General features: G+C 43.9%; 1 protein-coding gene across 1 annotated transcript in view; it reads left to right on the plus strand.

Moving 5' to 3' along the window:
• Positions 1-17,508, plus strand: part of tmtopsa (teleost multiple tissue opsin a) — a gene marked incomplete at both ends in the record, with an annotated part of 416,667 nt that overhangs the window by 71,338 nt on the left and 327,821 nt on the right. Inside the window, one exon of the mRNA XM_084326877.1 lies at positions 12,604-12,932. Within this exon, the coding sequence (XP_084183003.1) occupies positions 12,604-12,932 (329 nt within the window). The remainder of the gene's footprint in view (positions 1-12,603; positions 12,933-17,508) is intronic.

The raw sequence follows: 17,508 nt of genomic DNA on the forward strand, positions 1-17,508 counted from the left end.
ATTTTCAATTCATATAGACATTTATGACATACACAACATACATGACATTTATGGCATAGGGACATATAGGTATTTAGTACTGATACATTTGTGACATAACCATATTCAAATATACAGTACTGTTACCCCTAGATCCTGACAGAGTATATACATATGATGGGGAGGGGACTGTACATTAGGAGGGGGTGGGTGGGTGGGAGGGAAATATACATACGGCGGGGAGGGAATATATACATGCGGTGGGGAGGAGACTGTCTATTAGGAGGTGGTGGGGGTTTTGGGCATTTACGGTGGCCAGTTTCGAATTGCAGCCTCCCGTAGGTGCTCTTTAAGAGCGGTTTTGAATGTGGGCAGGGATTCACATTCCTTTACAGCTTTGGGTAGGGCGTTCCACATTGTTGTGGCATAATTGTGAAACGTGTTTAGTCCCTTGTTTGAGCCGAATCTGGGTTTAACATGATTTGTTGAGCTTCCTCTGGTGTAGTGGTTGTGGTATTCACTGACCTTTGGGAAGTATTTTGACATGTACATGGGCACCCCGGTCGTATAGTGTATCTTGTAGACCAGGCCCATTGCAAGTTGCTGTACTCTGTCGTCTACTCTAAGCCATCCTAGGTTGGCAAAGTGGGCAGGGGTGAGGTGGGTTCTGGGGTTCAGGTCAAGTAGTAGTCTGACCAGTTTGTAATTTTGTTTTAAGCGCCTTTGAGGTGCCTTGGTACCATGAGGTGCACGCATAGTCATAGTACCCTCTTCTATTGTTTTGTCAGTGTGGCAGCGGTTGGCTGGGATATGTGATCTGGATACACTGATTGCTCCAGCACGCAAACGTTTCTCAGATCCTGGATGTGTTTCCTCAATGTGTTCAAGATAGTATCCCAAGTATGTGTGGAATCTAGCATATTTGAAGTGTTTTATTTGTATTTATTATATTCATTGACAGGACGAGCCAGGTGCAGTCCAGTATTCCATCCAAAACTGTCCCGTTTTTCCCAGCTCCCCATTTCTCACGGCTTCTCAGAATGCATGATATTCTGCCATGTGGTGAGATACATCTTCTGATGAGAGCACTTCAGCGAGAGTAGATTCATTCAGAGTGAGATTTTCCAAAAATGCAGTCCATTCTGCAGAGAGTGGTTCATGAGTTTCCAGATACTTGTCATAGAGGAGTCTCTCTAGAGCTTCCAGCATGGATTTGTGTGTGTTCATCGCTCTGTCCCAGTTCTTGTGTGCTTGTGTGTGGAGAGATCAGTGTTCAGATGGCCTGGGGGAAGAAGCTGAGTCTGAGTCTCTCTGTTCTTGCTGCATGTATGCAGAGGCGCTTGCCTGACTGCAGCATGCAGCTTGAACAGGCTTATGTGCCAATATACTGTACATTCTTTTAGATCCAATGTTTCACATTTCATTGACATGTAACCTCAGACACAGACTAATATCCCAGACTGGGGGCGGTGGCTGATTCTTCTTTGAAGCACTCTGGCAAGGTATCCAGCCATCTTGTCGTCTCTTTGACACCTTGACTATACTGTAGCATTGCAACCATCAGAAAGTCAGTATTCATTACAACAGCAAAATATTGTACACACCAGGGTTTCCGTTAGAAAAAATTGTTGCCGGCCTCAGTGTCCGGTAGATTTCAATCTACCGGTCAAATGAGAGAAATTCCGGTCAGAGTTTATTGAGCTTAAAAACAATTGATAGGCAAAAGAATGACAACAAAACAAAAGAATGACATCATCAAGGCATGTAGATTTATAATATTTTTACTTAAAACTAGGCTACTTTTGCGTATATAGTCATTATATTCCAAATAAAATAAGTCCAGAGACTCCGTGCTGCTGCCGACTTTAAATCAAATAGGTGTCTGTGGGCAGTCGCCCGACATTAATAAACAGCAGTCTGTTATAATCACATTTTTATGAGCTAACGAATTCCGTTATATTGGACATTTGTATTAATTATATCAAGCGAAGAACTGAGAAATTTGGCAGAGAGAGATGGCAACATTATCGTGGGTTTGCGTGACGACTCTCTCTCTCTCCACCTCCCAACGACTTATTTGCGAGAGGATGTCGATGCAGAGCAGCAGATTCAGCTGTTTTCTGGCTATTTTCTGGCTCTATCTGGGGACCGCTCAGCAGCGCCCCCCACCCAACAGGTGAATTGCCAATGGCTGAATTGGAGTACTGCACTGTGCCGCTGCTGCTCCGGCTCTGCAGCTGCACATGCACTCACAGACCCAGCACTAAGCTCTCGCTGACAACGTTGTTGTCATTATTAGAAGCAACGATGAAACAAATGTAATGATTGTTTCGTTCATCGCATAGGCTATTTAATTTTAGCCTATTTTAATACAATTCAAATAATCAAATTGTGCTTAGAGGGAATTATTTTCACCGGACATTAAGACCCGAGAGATTAAATATGTCGGACTTCAACAGATTTTGCCGGTCAAATACCGGTAATTACCGGCTAACGGAAACGCTGGTACACACACACCATCATTTATATCCCACTTCTGCTCTCACTAGTCTCCCACTCCCGTAGGGCTGGGCGATATGGAAAAAAATCATATAGCGATAACGATATGATAATGTTATCATATTTCTCGATAATTATCGAATTGCAATTCTTTGTCATTGCCGCCATCTTTAGTGTTACATCCCCTCACACTCCAGTTCTCAGGCTGCAGCTGGTTTAAAAGCGAAAGTAAACCGGCTTCTCTGCTGGCTGTGGCTCCAGGGGAGTTGAACAGTTCTGGCTCTGCTAGTTTATTTTCGATCTTTTGACGCTTTCTTGGTGGACAAACCACCGCACATGTGCACCGTGACTCGTGACTGGAGTCTAGTTCTGCTAGCACACATAGCCTACTGTGTACAGACGGTTTCAAACTGTATTTTAAATTAGAAAGCAAACTAAATAAATGGACAAGAGAAAAATAAATCTCAATTTGGTCAGTATTGTCATTTGGACAAGCAAAGCCATTACTTTAAGTTGCAGACAAGAAAGACAAGTATGTCCACTGTCTCTGGTTTTAAAACTGCCCTGTTGCAGTTCGATATCGATTATTAAAATATATCGCGATATTTATCATTATCGTTATATCGCCCAGCCCTACACTTCCGCTCTCACTAGCTAGCTACATTGGGCTGGCAGCTAACAATCTACAAGCTAACTAGATAATGTTATCACTCTAGAACAGTGGTTCCCAAACTGTGGTGCGCGCACCCCTTGTGGTGCGCGAGCTACCTCTAGGTGGTGCGTGACATGAAAAGGCTAATGGCGTTATTTTACTAATAAATATATAACTAATATACATTATTTCAAATGGGGATTTTCACTGTGTAAATCATGAAATTCAAGAAACGTTTTAATAATAATAATAATAAACAATGTCTCGGGCGAGGTGCGCTTCGTCTGTGCTGATGCGCTCCGCTCTGCCTGGAGTCTGTCGTCAGGTCTCCTATATGCGGGCTTAACAGCGGGACGATGACAGTAGCGAGTGCGAGCGAGCCAGTGCATTAATAACTTCCTGCCAAAAGTGCGGGATTGTGGCACTCCACTGCAGCAGCACATGCAGAGCTGGCTAAAAACAGTGAAACTGTCAGGTGAATCTAAAGTCAATAAGTAATGAAAGAGGACAGGAGGAATGAGAGAAGCGGAGAGCAGCGTTAAGTGGAGACAGAGTGATGATGACAGCTGGAGCACAGACACAACAGCCCGGCCGCCCGCCCCTCCACCAAGAAAACAGGGTAATAATGACAACGATGTGTGTTCTATAATTATGATATGTGTGTAGTGTTCTGATAACGACTATTGGTGAAGCGATGTCGAGATTAATTTGGTTTGGCAGCGAGAGCTAGACTGCATGCATGCGAGAAGCATGCAGCCGCAGAGCAGACAGTTGTGCGAGCACAGTGCAATACTCCAATTCAGCCATTGGCAATTCAGCTGTTGGGATGAGAGCGCCGCTGGCTCTGCGGCTCTGCAGTTGCATACTACTGGTATGTTCTTCGTTGGGACTGGGAGGCGGAGATATAATAGTCATCACGCAACGTTTATATTTCACGATAATGTTGCCGTCTCTCTGCCAAATTTATCAGTTATTCGCTTGATATAATTAATACAAATGTCTAATATAACGGAATTCGTTAGCTCATAAAAATGTGATTATAACACACTGCTGTTTATTAATGTCGGCCGACTGCCCACAGACACCTATTTGATTTAAAGTCGGCAGCAGCACGGAGTCTCTGGACTTATTTATTTATTATTTTTTATGTTTGCATTGGGGGGTGCGCGAGCTAGGTCGGCAGGTGACAGGGGGTGCGCGGCCAAAAAAGTTTGGGAACCGCTGCTCTAGAAGTAGAGTTGCTAATAATTATAATACATTTTCTTAATAATTACAATTTCATAATTTCTCTCCCACTTACTCTCACTAGCTAGCTACATTGGGCTGGCTATATTAGCTAACAATCTAAAATCTAACTTAATGTTATCACTCTAGAAGTAGAGTTGTGTAACAATCCCATACTCAGCCCTCGTTTGGGCTGTGGGGGAGAAGGAACATTGGAGGCCTACCTTCCTCCAGTCTCATACCACCCTCTAGTGGTCACCAGCAGTTGGTGCAGATATTGATTACATTGTTAACTCACATGCTTACTTTGATTAATGGGATGATTAATGGGATGTCACTGTGTGTGGTGTTGTTGAACTACCCCACCCTGGTGTGAATTGGTTTCCCTGGTTAGTGTTTTGGTATATTGCTTATTGTCTAGTGGTTAAATGTTTGTTTTGGACTGGCCTGTGAGCTGTTGTCAATCATCGTTAGTCTTGGTATTTAAGTGTGTGTCTTCTCTCTTCTGGTTGTGGTGTCATCCCTCCATGTTACCCCCAGTTACCACTGTGTTCCCTTGCCCGTCGTGCCTGCTGTCATCTCTCCCGTGCCTTGCTGTTTTTGTACTAAGTGTTGTAAGTAGTTTAAGTATTCCATTTTCGTTCTCGTGCCTCAGTTCGTTGTGTGTTATCGCCAGCTCGGCTGTGCCATTTATGTTCCGTTTTGTAACGTGTCGTATTTCAGTAAAGTCTATATGTATACACGTTATCCTGCTGTCTCTGCCTCCTCCATTCCTGTCCGCAACTGAGCTCTCATCGCCTTCCCTCACTACCCCAATCGTAACAGAATGACGCCACCACGCAAGAGCTCAGCGGACAAAGTCACGGAGACATTGGACATTGTGCTTGGCATGTTAGACGGGGATCTGACCAGCTACTCTCCAGCTAAATGGGTCTTCTGGATGAAACTCATAGACAACGTAGCGAAGGAGAGTCCAACACAGGCACCTCAGATGAGGGTTATGACTGACAAAGTCTGTGCTCTCATGGAGACAGCTAGGCGAGCCTCGTCTGCTAGCTTAGCCCCTGTAGCTAGCCAGGCATCCACAGCTGATCCAACCCCTACCGTTAGCCTAGCTCCTGCAGTTAGCCAGGCCCTCCCAGCTAGCATAACCCTCACTGTTAGCCTAGCTCCTGAAGCTAACCAGGTCCCCCCAGCTAGCAGTGGCCCTACAGTGAGTCCAGGCCCCACAGTTAGCCTAGCTCCCGCAGCTCGCAGACCTCCGAGAGCTAGCAAGGCTCGGAGGTCTAGCAAGGCTCAGGATAGTATTGCTAACAAGGCCTCCACAGCTAATCAGGCCTCCCCAGCTAGCACAGTTCCCACTGCTAGCTTAGGCTCTGTAACTAGCCAGGTTCAACCAACTAACCTTTCCCCCACAGTGAGTCCAGACTCCTCATCCCCGGATCCTACACCACGCCTCGCCGCCGAGACCGGTCCGGTCTCCGCGCCCTGCCCGGCCTCTACATCTGGTCCGGCTGCTGTGCTGGCTCCCGGCTCCTCGACTGACCCTGGCTCCCCGTCTGGTCCAGCTCTGCGCCGTGATCGGCGTCCTGGTCCTCGCCGTGCTCTGCGCCGTGATCGGCGTCCTGGTCCTCGCCGTGGTCGTCGCGTGGTCTTCGCCGTGGCCTTCGCCGTGGTCTGCGTGGGATCCTGCTCCGGGGGTTGTCGCCGCCGCACCTCCGTTCCGGCTCTCCTGAACCGGTTCCTAGTCCGGTGGCTGGAGGGTCTTGCGTCCGTGATCCGGCTCCGGGATCCAGCTCCCCTTCCCGGCTTCTACACCTGTCCCCACCCCCCCCTCTTCGGGCCTCTGTTCCCAGGTCCTGCCCCCCTCCCCGGGTCTCGGCGCCCGTCCCCACCCCCCTTCGCCGGGTCTCTGTTCCCTTCCCCGCTCCTCCTCTCCGGGCCTCTGTTCCCAGGTCCAGCCCCCCTCTCCGGGTCTCTGCACCCATCCCCACCCCCCCTCATCGGGCCTCTGTTCCCAGCTCCTGCCCCCCTCTCCGGGTCCTCGGCCTCCGGTCTCGCCCATTCCCGGACGTTGTTATCGAGCGTCTGGAAGCCGCCCGTTCGGGGGGGGGGGGGGGGGGGTACTGTAACGATCCCATACTCAGCCCTTGTTTGGGCTGTGGGGGGAGAAGGAACATTGGAGGCCTACCTTCCTCCAGTCTCATACCACCCTCTAGTGGTCACCAGCAGTTGGTGCAGACATTGATTACATTGTTAACTCACATGCTTACTTTGATTAATGGGATGATTAATGGGATCTGTGTGTGTTGTTGTTGAACTTCCCCACCCTGGTGTGAATTGGTTTCCCTGGTTAGTGTTTTGGTATATTGCTTATTGTCTAGTGGTTAAATGTTTGTTTTGGACTGTTGTCAATCATCGTTAGTCTTGGTATTTAAGTGTGTGTCTTCCTCTCTTCTGGTTGTGGCGTCATCCCTCCATGTTACCCCCAGGTACCACTGTGTTCCCTTGCCCGTCGTGCCTGCTGTCATCTCTCCCGTGCCTTGCTGTTTTTGTACTAAGTGTTGTAAGTAGTTTAAGTATTCCGTTTTCGTTCTCGTGCCTCAGTTCGTCGTGTGTTAGCGCCAGCTCGGCTGTGCCATTTATGTTCCGTTTTGTAACGTGTCGTCTTTCAGTAAAGTCTATATGTATACACGTTATCCTGCCGTCTCTGCCTCCTCCATTCCTGTCCGCAACTGAGCTCTCATCGCCTTCCCTCACTACCCCAATCGTAACAGAGTTGTCACCTTTCATGTAAAAGAATATTGGACACTCAATCTCTTCCCACAGCCAGAATAATAGATCAACTTACCCAAAATTGTCTTTGCTGAATAACTTCAGGTGGGATGTGACATGAAACAGGGTTAGGGTTTTGGTTGGTTGGTGTGTGTAATCCGGTCAGCACTGCTTTATGTTGCACTGTGATACCCCGGTCCACCAGGGCGCGTAACATTGTTCACTTTTCATGTAATTAACTTCAGATAGTATAGCATTACATTACTTAAGTCTCAACTCTTGTTTAATATATTTTTTAGATATAAAAAACAAGGGAGAAAAAAAAGAGAAGAAATAAGGGTAATGCTTGAATGTTCTATTTTCTCGATTTGAGGTACAATGGAGAACTTTGGTCATAGCAGGTGTACTATTCTAGATAGTCTTGGACTTAAATTGAAGATTATAAATGTGGGCAGTTTTTATATCCATGTGAGGCAGCAACATGTATAATAAAATACTTGAAAACTATCACTTTTGATGACAATTTGTCAGGCGGACAGACATTTCTTTGTCTTTTGGGGTATTCTGAGGGTGATATTTGACAATAGAAAGGTAGTAAGGCCCAGAGTATTATTCTGATACTTTCCCCCTATGTGTCAGGATACACCATGCAAAGTTTCAGACGTATCTGACCATTTATGCAGTTGCAGTCATAGATATATATAGAACACTAGATAGCTTAAGGCGGAGTCACCAGCGTCACTGAGCCGCCGCCATCTTGCTCCAGTTAGCCTTGAGTGAGAGTGAGTGAGCTGCACAGACAAAAATACTCATAACTCGCTGAAATATTGACGGATTTACAAACGGGTTGGTTTGCTATAAACATCAAATATGTAGTTATGATACTGCATACTTATAAAAAAAAATTTTTAAAGATGTTTTTTTTAACAAACCGCTTGAATCATAGCCACGTTAATAATGCTTGTAATAAACCAAACCGTTTGTAAATCCGTCAATATTTCAGCGAGTTATGAGTATTTTTGTCTGTGCAGCTCACTCACTCTCACTCAAGGCTAACTGGAGCAAGATGGCGGCGGTTCAGTGACGTCGCTCTCCATTGGCCGGCAGCGCGGGCAAGCTATCTAGTGTTCTATATATATATCTATGGTTGCAGTACCCTCATATTTGCAATTTCATAATTTCGCCAGAAGCTTTTCCCAAATAGAGGGTTATTTGGCCCCTGAGGCCTAACAAGGCTGATTTGGGGGTGGTCATTATCAACTCGTGATGGCCCAAGGTATGGGATAACTGGAAATAATAATGAAAAAAAAGGTAGCAAAAAACATCCTGAGGGATGGACCTGGCTCCCGGCCTATTATGTGATGAAGCAGGGGCTCCTTAGTGAAATCAATGGACATGAAGGACAGCCTCATGGATCATGTTGACTTCAAAATAAACAACACACAAGATACGTGGTTCAGTGGAGCTGGTGCTGATACACTCACTGTAGAGAGATAGAGCAAAGATAGAGAGAGAGAAGGGGGCAGCAGATAGAAGAGAGAGTTGGGTACATGCTAGGTACTAGGGGTGTAACGGTACACAAAAACCACGGTTCGGTACGTACCTCGGTTTTGAAGTCACGGTTCGGTACGGGTTTTCGCTACAGTGGGGGAAAGTTTGGCTTTCCATGTTCCACTCAGGGGTAATGTAGTGTGCAGTAACTAATTGTACTTGTATGGCTGTCAACGAATATTCTATATTGAAATTAATAATCGAGTTTTTAATTAAATTCTGCACGCAAAAAGAAGTTCTGCACGTACGTTCGTTAGTGGTTAACGTATCGTGGTATTCGTTCGGTACACAGCCGTACTGAACCTTAGGTAGAGTACTGAAACGGTTCGGTACGGATACGTGTACCTTTACACCGCTACTAGGTACATACTCCATCGCCCTTGACCAAGGTACTACCATTACTAACTGGAGTTGGTCCCTGGGACTGCCCAGTGCCCACTGCTCCTAAAATAGTTAGGATGGGTCAAATGCAGCGGACAAATTTCCCCAAGGGGACAATAAAGTATGAGTTTGTGACGGGATCGCACAGAGGAGAGAGAGAGGGGAGGTGAGGGAGAGAAGACTTTCCTACTGTACTATCATTTGTATTGCCTGTATTTATGTATTTCTACTATAACCATGTCCATACCCATGGCTATACCCCCCCCACCCCCCCACCTCCATGCTGCTATGATGCCTGAATTTCCCCAAGGGGATCAATAAAGGAATATCTTATCTTATCTTATCTTTAAATGTAGGGGAGCCCCGGTCCGGTTTCGAAGAACCAAGTGGTGTTTTTCATAACTCGCAGGCATCGCGGAGATATGGAGGAACATTTTTGAAGAGCGTGGCTTTTCTCTCTTCTTTCTCTCCAGACTCACCGGTCAAAGGAAGTCAGCTTTAATACAAAATTGGAGGCACACAATGTCAGAATACACTGTAGCCTAAATACAGTGCTGTGTTTTTTTTAAACGCAATGTTGTACGGAGTTCTTCTAATTAGAGTAAACTTGATTCTCCCTTTGTGCCCACCCCCCACTATGTCCTATAATCCGGCGCTAATGGCACATAGTAAATTATTTATATTTGGGGGCTGATGGCCCTATGAAGAGTGAAATGTCCAATACAAACATGATCAGGTTTATATGTACAGTATGCTTTACAGTATGATCCTTTATTCAGTTAAAATGTATTGAAACTAGAGGTGGGCATAGATTATTTTTTAATCTAGATTAATCTATCTGCAATCCTGGAGTTAATCTAGATTAAAATGGCTAATGTGAAGTCTGCCGAAGGCATTCAAAATATGTGTGTTCTAACGATCGGATTTTCGGGGTATGTTATATACCTTTGATTTGGGAGTATTTGGGGTTCAGGGAATCAACCAGAACGATTCGGGCTTATTGCACATAAAGCGTCCTATCTCGCGATCTATGGAAAAAGACTGGATTATTTCGGAAATGGGCGATGTTCAGCGTGTAATAAACTACAAACTACAGTGTGTAGAAACTAATGCCTTTTTACATGCTGTACTGCAAATAGTGTCTGTCAACCAGTGTTGTGCTAGTTACTGAAAAATAGTAACTCAGTTACTTTACTAGGTACTTCATTTCAAAAGTAACTCCGTTACTTTACTAGTTACTTACACCCACAAGTAATGCGTTACTGTGAAAAGTAACTATTTAAAAGGATTGCTCCCATGCCCGGCTTACAGATACTCAAAATCGGTTGATCAACTTGACAGTTTCCATTCACATCACTGAACTCTGCTAAGCAATGTGGTCTAGATACAAACACAAATCTGACACAAACACAAATGTTGTCGTAATAAGAAATGCGCCGTGCCTAATTGTATTGCCGCTTAGGTTGAAGGAACAGCCTTCCTTGATGTCGCTGGAGCGTTTCATTATAACCGTCTTGCAACGTTGTTTAAGATATCAATCGTGCATTGCAACGTTAGAATAGTTAGGATATCAATTGTGCATGAAAGGACTATATTTATATTGTCTACGCAGTATGTAACTGAGGGGTACAATTCCCTGACTGTATTACTAGATATGATACTTACTACCACTACCTTTGTACTTAATATTCGGCCACCCAGTACACGGCATAAATATATTATCATGAACACTCTCACGTAGATGAAACGGATCCAACACAAATGTACGAATTAGAAACAGGTCTTTATTTCCTACACAGCGATGGTGTGTAGAATAAGCACTTAATCACTTAATTACATTTATGAATTGAAATAGTATGCACTTTTATGGCAAGGAGTATTCGTCGGTATATCAATAGAGAATGTCCAATCTCTGAAGGCGCAGGTGGTAAATATACGACCTGGAATAGTTAAGGAATAACAGCAATGATACTTTAATGATTATACTAGATACACTAGAGGGGGTTAATCCGGTCGCTTGTAAGCCGACAGGAGTAGGAGGGGGGGGGGGGGGGTAGAATCCGGCTGCCTCGTCTGGCCAAGGGTATCCCAGGTGAACCCACTGTAGTGCTGTTCAATGCGCCGGCGATCCTTGGACCACAGATGAAAGCAGGTGGACTCTTTGTGGGCCGGCTCTCTCCGGTCCACGGGGGAGAGACGTGAAGAGACCTCGTCTTGCAGAGCGTCTCCTCACCTTGCGTCCTCTCCAGGGGGGGGGGGTTCCAACACACGGCAGTGTCGGGGGTCTTTATCCATAGAATAATCAAAGTATCCAAAGCATAATCCGTGCCTGGGAAGGCGGGCTGTCGTCGGTAGAATAATCCGGTATACAGGTCCACTCGCTCGTCGGCTCTGGGGCTCCTCGGGTGCAGCTTCACATAGGGTCAACCACCCTGGGTAAGCAGCCAGTTCTCTGCCCGAAACGATGGGGTACTGACTACGGTAGTATTCTCACCGCACGAAGCACTATATATTAACAGACTATTATTAGCTTAATAGACTACGTCCAACTCGACGATATAGTGCCAAATATGACTATTCAAATATTAATATACACGATGTCTCAATACCGATGGTCGGCGAACTTGGCCTTACTCCCACACGTGGCGTCGCGGGGAGGCTTTACGTCTGTGACTCTATTGGAGGGTAAGAAACTGGACTGAAAAGAAAGTCCTACTTTAGTAGCGCAGTATATATACGCACTATGAACAAATAGTCCCATTAGTGGTGCGGTAGCCAAATTCCTACGCGGAACTAGGACTTGTTCGTACATGTCGAGCGGTACGTTTGAACTGGGTCTGAGGGGTATGGCAGCCTGGCACCAAGGTCTCGACCAATAGTAGAATGGAGACTATTATGGGATGTTCAGTAGGCTAGAATGGATATTCAATGCATATTGTACAAGGAATATACAAGGGATATCAGGGAATATTAGAGAATATACAAATACAATTAAATATATATATATAAATAAATATATATATTCGGTTTAATCTGGCCCTTCACAACACAGTATATAATGCAAATAACGCAGTAACGAACCATTCAGTAACGCTAACGGCGTTACTGAATTTCAAAAGTAATGTGTTATAGTACTAGTTACCGCCAAAAGTAACGGCGTTACTGTAACGTGTTACTTTGTAACGCGTTAGTCCCAACACTGCTGTCAAATTAGCCATACCATTTTCCCCATAGCTATAATATAGAATATACAAATAGCTCTGCAAAGATCAGGAATTATCGCGAAAACAGTCACGAAAAGCCAGCCTACTGACCGCAAGATGCGCTGCCAGTGTGGCAGAGAATGAGTTAATGAGTATGTGGGCGTGTGTATGAGTGCGAGCATGCATTTGTGGGTATGCATATGTACTGTATGTGTGCTTGCTGTGGGTATGTAATGTATACTAACTTTTGTGTTTGAAATTGTGTGTGTGTGTGTGTGTGTGTGTGTGTGTGTGTGTGTGTGTGTGCGTGCACGTGTTTGTGTCATCCCACCCCTCCAGGCATCGTGTCTCTGATCTCCCTCGCCGTCCTCTCCTTCGAGCGCTACAGCACGATGGTTGGTCCCATGGAGGCAGACGCCACCAACTACCGCAAAGTGTACCTGGGCATAGCACTGTCCTGGGGCTACTCCCTGGCCTGGACCGTCCCGCCTCTGTTCGGCTGGAGCCACTATGGCCTCGAGGGGCCCGGGACCACCTGCTCCGTTGACTGGACGGCCAAGACAGCAAATAACATATCCTACATCATCTGCCTGTTTGTCTTCTGCCTGCTCATCCCGTTCATGGTCATAGTGTACTGCTATGGCAAGCTGGTGTATGCCATTAAACAGGTGAGTTGAAGAGCATGACCACTGATTTAAAGAGTGTAGGTGTGTGTGTGTGTGGATCCGAGGAAGACTAGCAGTCACTAAGGCATCAGTTAATGACAGAACCATTGATTTAAAGTGTGTGTGTGTGTGTGTGTGTGTGTGTGTGTGTGTGTGTGTGTGTGTGTGTGTGTGTGTGTGTGTGTGTGTGTGTGTGTGTGTGTGTGTGTGTGTGTGTGTGTGTGTGTGTGTGTGTGTGTGTGTGTGTGTGTGTGTGTGTGTGTGTGTGTGTGTGTGTGCGTGCGTGCGTGCGTGCGTGCGTGCATGCGTGCGGACCCCAGGAAGGCACTAAGGCATCAGCTAATGGTGATCCTACTAAAATATAATAAAAGATAATTTGGGTGATGCAGTTTTCAGTCATATTAGCCCAGCAATCCTAGTTCTTGGACATTTATAAGCAACTTCTGAATGAATACCACCTGGGCCCATATTCACCAAGCTCCCCAGAGTAGGAGTGCTGATCTGAGGTCAGTGATTAGTACAGATGAGTAGAACCTCTTTTATCCAAACTAAAATAACAATTTGATCCGAACCGACTGGCCAGATATTACCATGTCAGTCATCCATGCCCCCCCCCCCAAACCTTCGCAAGCACAATACTTCACTTTGCTGTTGCATATCTGAAAACATTATATCATATACATTTTCTGCCAAATATTGCACTTCAAAACAACTTTGCACTGTACTTTGTTTAATTGAAGGTATTTCAGAAGAGGTCCCATGTATGTATTTTCACGCATATTTCAAAGATATATTTCAAAAATAACATTTTAGTCAGCTCTTGCAGGTCTTGGGATATTTCAATGTTTTGGCTAATTTTGATTTAAATTGTATAATTCCCATTTTAAAATGTTTTACCATGGTATGTTTGGTATCTTTTTTTTCAGCACAGCCTCACATATATGACCTGACAGTTAGTTTTCATATTGTATAATACTGTATACTGTATACTGCATAATGTACAACACAAAACACAAAATCGGATTGAGAAAATGTGTTATTTTTAGTATGATGAACCAATGCAAACATATCAAATCAAGGATATAAAACAGTGGAAATGCACCCTCAGGTAGCATATTTACATAAACAAAAGAGAACAGATCAGAATTCAATTTACAAAGCATTATTTTCTCCATACACAGGTAATAAACACAGACGAAATTTTGATTCTCAACTGGAAATGATCACCAGCATGCTTTTTTTTTTTTTTTTTTTTTACAAAAAGTCAGTAAATGTAATTTTTTTTACAAAAAAAAGTTAAAAAAAATAGTTTTACAGTAAAAAAGTTAAAAATAACTAAATAATTAAATTGTGGGATATTCAATATACATATATACAGTACACATATGACTAGAGTGCAGTCATATAGAGTGCAGGATGCCTGAGGCGTATCCAAAAAAAATATTGCACCTGTCAAACTGTAACGCCTTTTGACAGGTGTTACCTGTGTATACGTGGCATGGGGGTCTAGCTGCGGTCCTGGGGGTCTGCACGGCATGAACCGGAGGGGCTGAGGGGCTGGATCAGGATCACTGTCGGTCTTCCAGGGAGTCTGATCTCCTGCCTGATCTCCTGCCTGGGCTGGACGTCTTGGCCTGGCCTGGGTTGTCCTGCGTCGGACTGGAGCAGGCTGCTCATCATGTCTGCACATAAATGGCACACACATAGTACATATAAAACACTGCTCATACAACACACACACACTGTATATACACTCAATATTCCATTCTGTATATATTGCATACAAAGTCTGCAAACCTAGTAATAATAAAAAAGCAATAAACATCCATAATAAGTCTCTCACCTGTCTGGGTCATTTCTTGACCTGGATCTGGCTTGGGCACGCCCTGCCCCCCTAGATGTCCCAGGCAAATCATTGCTGTAGACAATGACATGTAAAAATACATTATTTTCAACTTTTATGAACAGAGTAATAACTAAAACAAAAGCACTAATAATAATAATAATAATAATAATAATAATAATAATAATAATAATAATAATAATAATAATAATAATAATAATAATAATAATAATAATAATAATAATAATAATAATAATAATAATAATAATAATAATAAGTCTCACCTGTCTTGGTTAGGCCTCCTTCCATGTCTCACTGAACTGGTTGAAGGCAGGTCTTCTGCTCCTTCTGCTCCTTGCTCCTCCTCACTGTAGACATTCAACATTCAACAAGGACTCTCTTGATGCACACTTATCATGTACACTTATCCTGTACATGTGCATTCATCATGTGCACTTATCATGTGGAAGCCTTTCTTTGCCTTTCCCAACAAGTCTGACTAAAACAAAAGCAATCAAAGTCCAAAATAAGTGTCTTTACCTTTCATTGTTGTCATCAGTGGACCTTTCGTTGTAGTCACCATCACCAACCAAAGATGGATCATCAACGTTAGCATAGGATAGCTCAAACTACTACTACTAAAACGTCTACTAATACTACTACTACTGCTACTACAACTACTACTACTGCTACTACTACTACTACCACTACTATTACTGCTACTACTACTGCTACTACTACTGTTATAAAAGTCGAACTACTAACTACTAACTGTCCGACGAATTTCTCGCTCATGTGCAGGCTTGTTCTACTCTTTTTTTCTGGCAGTAACTTCCGCCTCCTTCGTCACTTCCTCCCAATCTGTTCCGTTTCATTCTAGCACAAAAAATGGCCAAGATATTGATAAAAATGTAACGCATGTCAAATTAAATCTGGCACATTTTACGCGTGCGTACAAGTTTATTTAGCATCGAATTGAAATGATCCTGGTTGAGTCATTTATTGGTTTATCAACACAAAATAAAAAGTAGCGTGTAGTTTCAAGGCCACGTCATAATGCCACGCCGGAAAAAACCCGGAAATGGACTACGTTTTCGGTACAGAGCGTCACAAACTGATGACGTCACTTCATCACGGCGCCGTGAGCCGCGACCAGGAACCGTTAATGAATGGTTTGGATAAACCAGGGGCTTTGACGCCGGCAGTACAACCAAAGTCTCTTCATCACAGGCTCTGTGTTTGGTACAGAATATGATTCCCTAGACTTTATGAGTTTAGTTTTGGTTTTGTCTTTATTTGGGTTGTGTGAGTGGTTGTGCTATATTTGTGTTGTGATGGTGAAAATATGTTTAAAGCATGCACACACACACACACACACACTTTTTATGCTACAGCACACTTTTTTATCGATGTTTTAAATGCCCTCGCTGTTCTTAAAAAGCATGCTGAGATTGTTACAGAAAGAAGAATGATGTTTTTCTCTTCTGTCTGCCCCCCCCCCCCCACTCCACACCAGGAGAGAGTTACATCTCCAAACAAACAAACAAACAAACAGACCATTACCACATATGTATTAGAACATAAAGTATTTGTTCTGTGTGTGTATGTTTTGCCCTCTTGTTATTTCTGTTGGCACTCAGTCGTGCTGTCACATTTCTAACATCTCAAGCTAAAAACTCATTTACACTTGACATTGAAACCTGCCCAAAAAGAGAACTGCACATGCATTATTCTAGCCCTAGAAGTAATTGTCTATTTTCTACAGAAGTACACCTGCCATGTATTATAATGGGGTGTACTTTGGTAGAAAATAGTTTGTAAACAAAACTGTTCACAACAAGGTCTGTGGATTATCTTGAGTAACCTTGTCATGATTTCTAGAGTTTTGATTGATTGATTGAAAAGTTTATTAACAGATTGCAGAATGGGTACAGTACAGTACAGCTCAATACATACAATTGTTAAGAGGATGCAGACCTGAGAAAGACTTTCGTCTAGTTTCCATCAGGGTCCCCCATTTTCAATTCATCATATGACACACATGACATACAGATAGACAGTACTGCTACATCTATACATTTATGACATACCAGATTTTCAAATACAGTACTGTTTGTGATACTAAAAAAATCCAGAAGAAGAGTATATACATTTGACATAGAAACTGTGCATTGGGGGAGGTTGGGTAGGTGGGGTGGGGCTGTACATTGGAGGGGGGGGGGGGGGGGGGGGTTGGGTAGGGGGGGACACACACTGTACATTGGAATACCGACATACATTTGACATGGAAACTGTACATTGGAGGAGGTTGGGTAGGTGGGGTGGGGTTGGGTGGGGCTGTACATTGGAATACTGAGACATTGCTTTTGAGTTTTTCAAATGTATTTCTTTTTGGCACTTTGAGTGCCAACAACCGAGTGCCATTCAGCTCCATTGTATTTGACTGACGGCAGACATTGGCAGACATCTACTTTGGGTAAGAGATTATTTTTTTAAGTTATTATTATTATTTTGGGTGAACTGGCCCTTTAACCTCATCCCCAGGTGATTGTATGCAATGCAAATGCGCATATGCGCTACACAAAATAATAAGTTAGCTAGCTAACATATCCAACTAACTAGCTAGTGCTATAACGCTATAGCGATGTCAGACCTGGGTTATTATAGTATTTATTTTTATTTCATTTTACATTTTTGTTGTTCAGTTTCAGTTAGTTTCCAGAGTGGGTTTGCTAG

This window comes from Notolepis coatsorum, assembly GCF_963971535.1.
Source record: "Notolepis coatsorum genome assembly, chromosome: 13".
NCBI lineage: Eukaryota > Metazoa > Chordata > Actinopteri > Aulopiformes > Paralepididae > Notolepis > Notolepis coatsorum.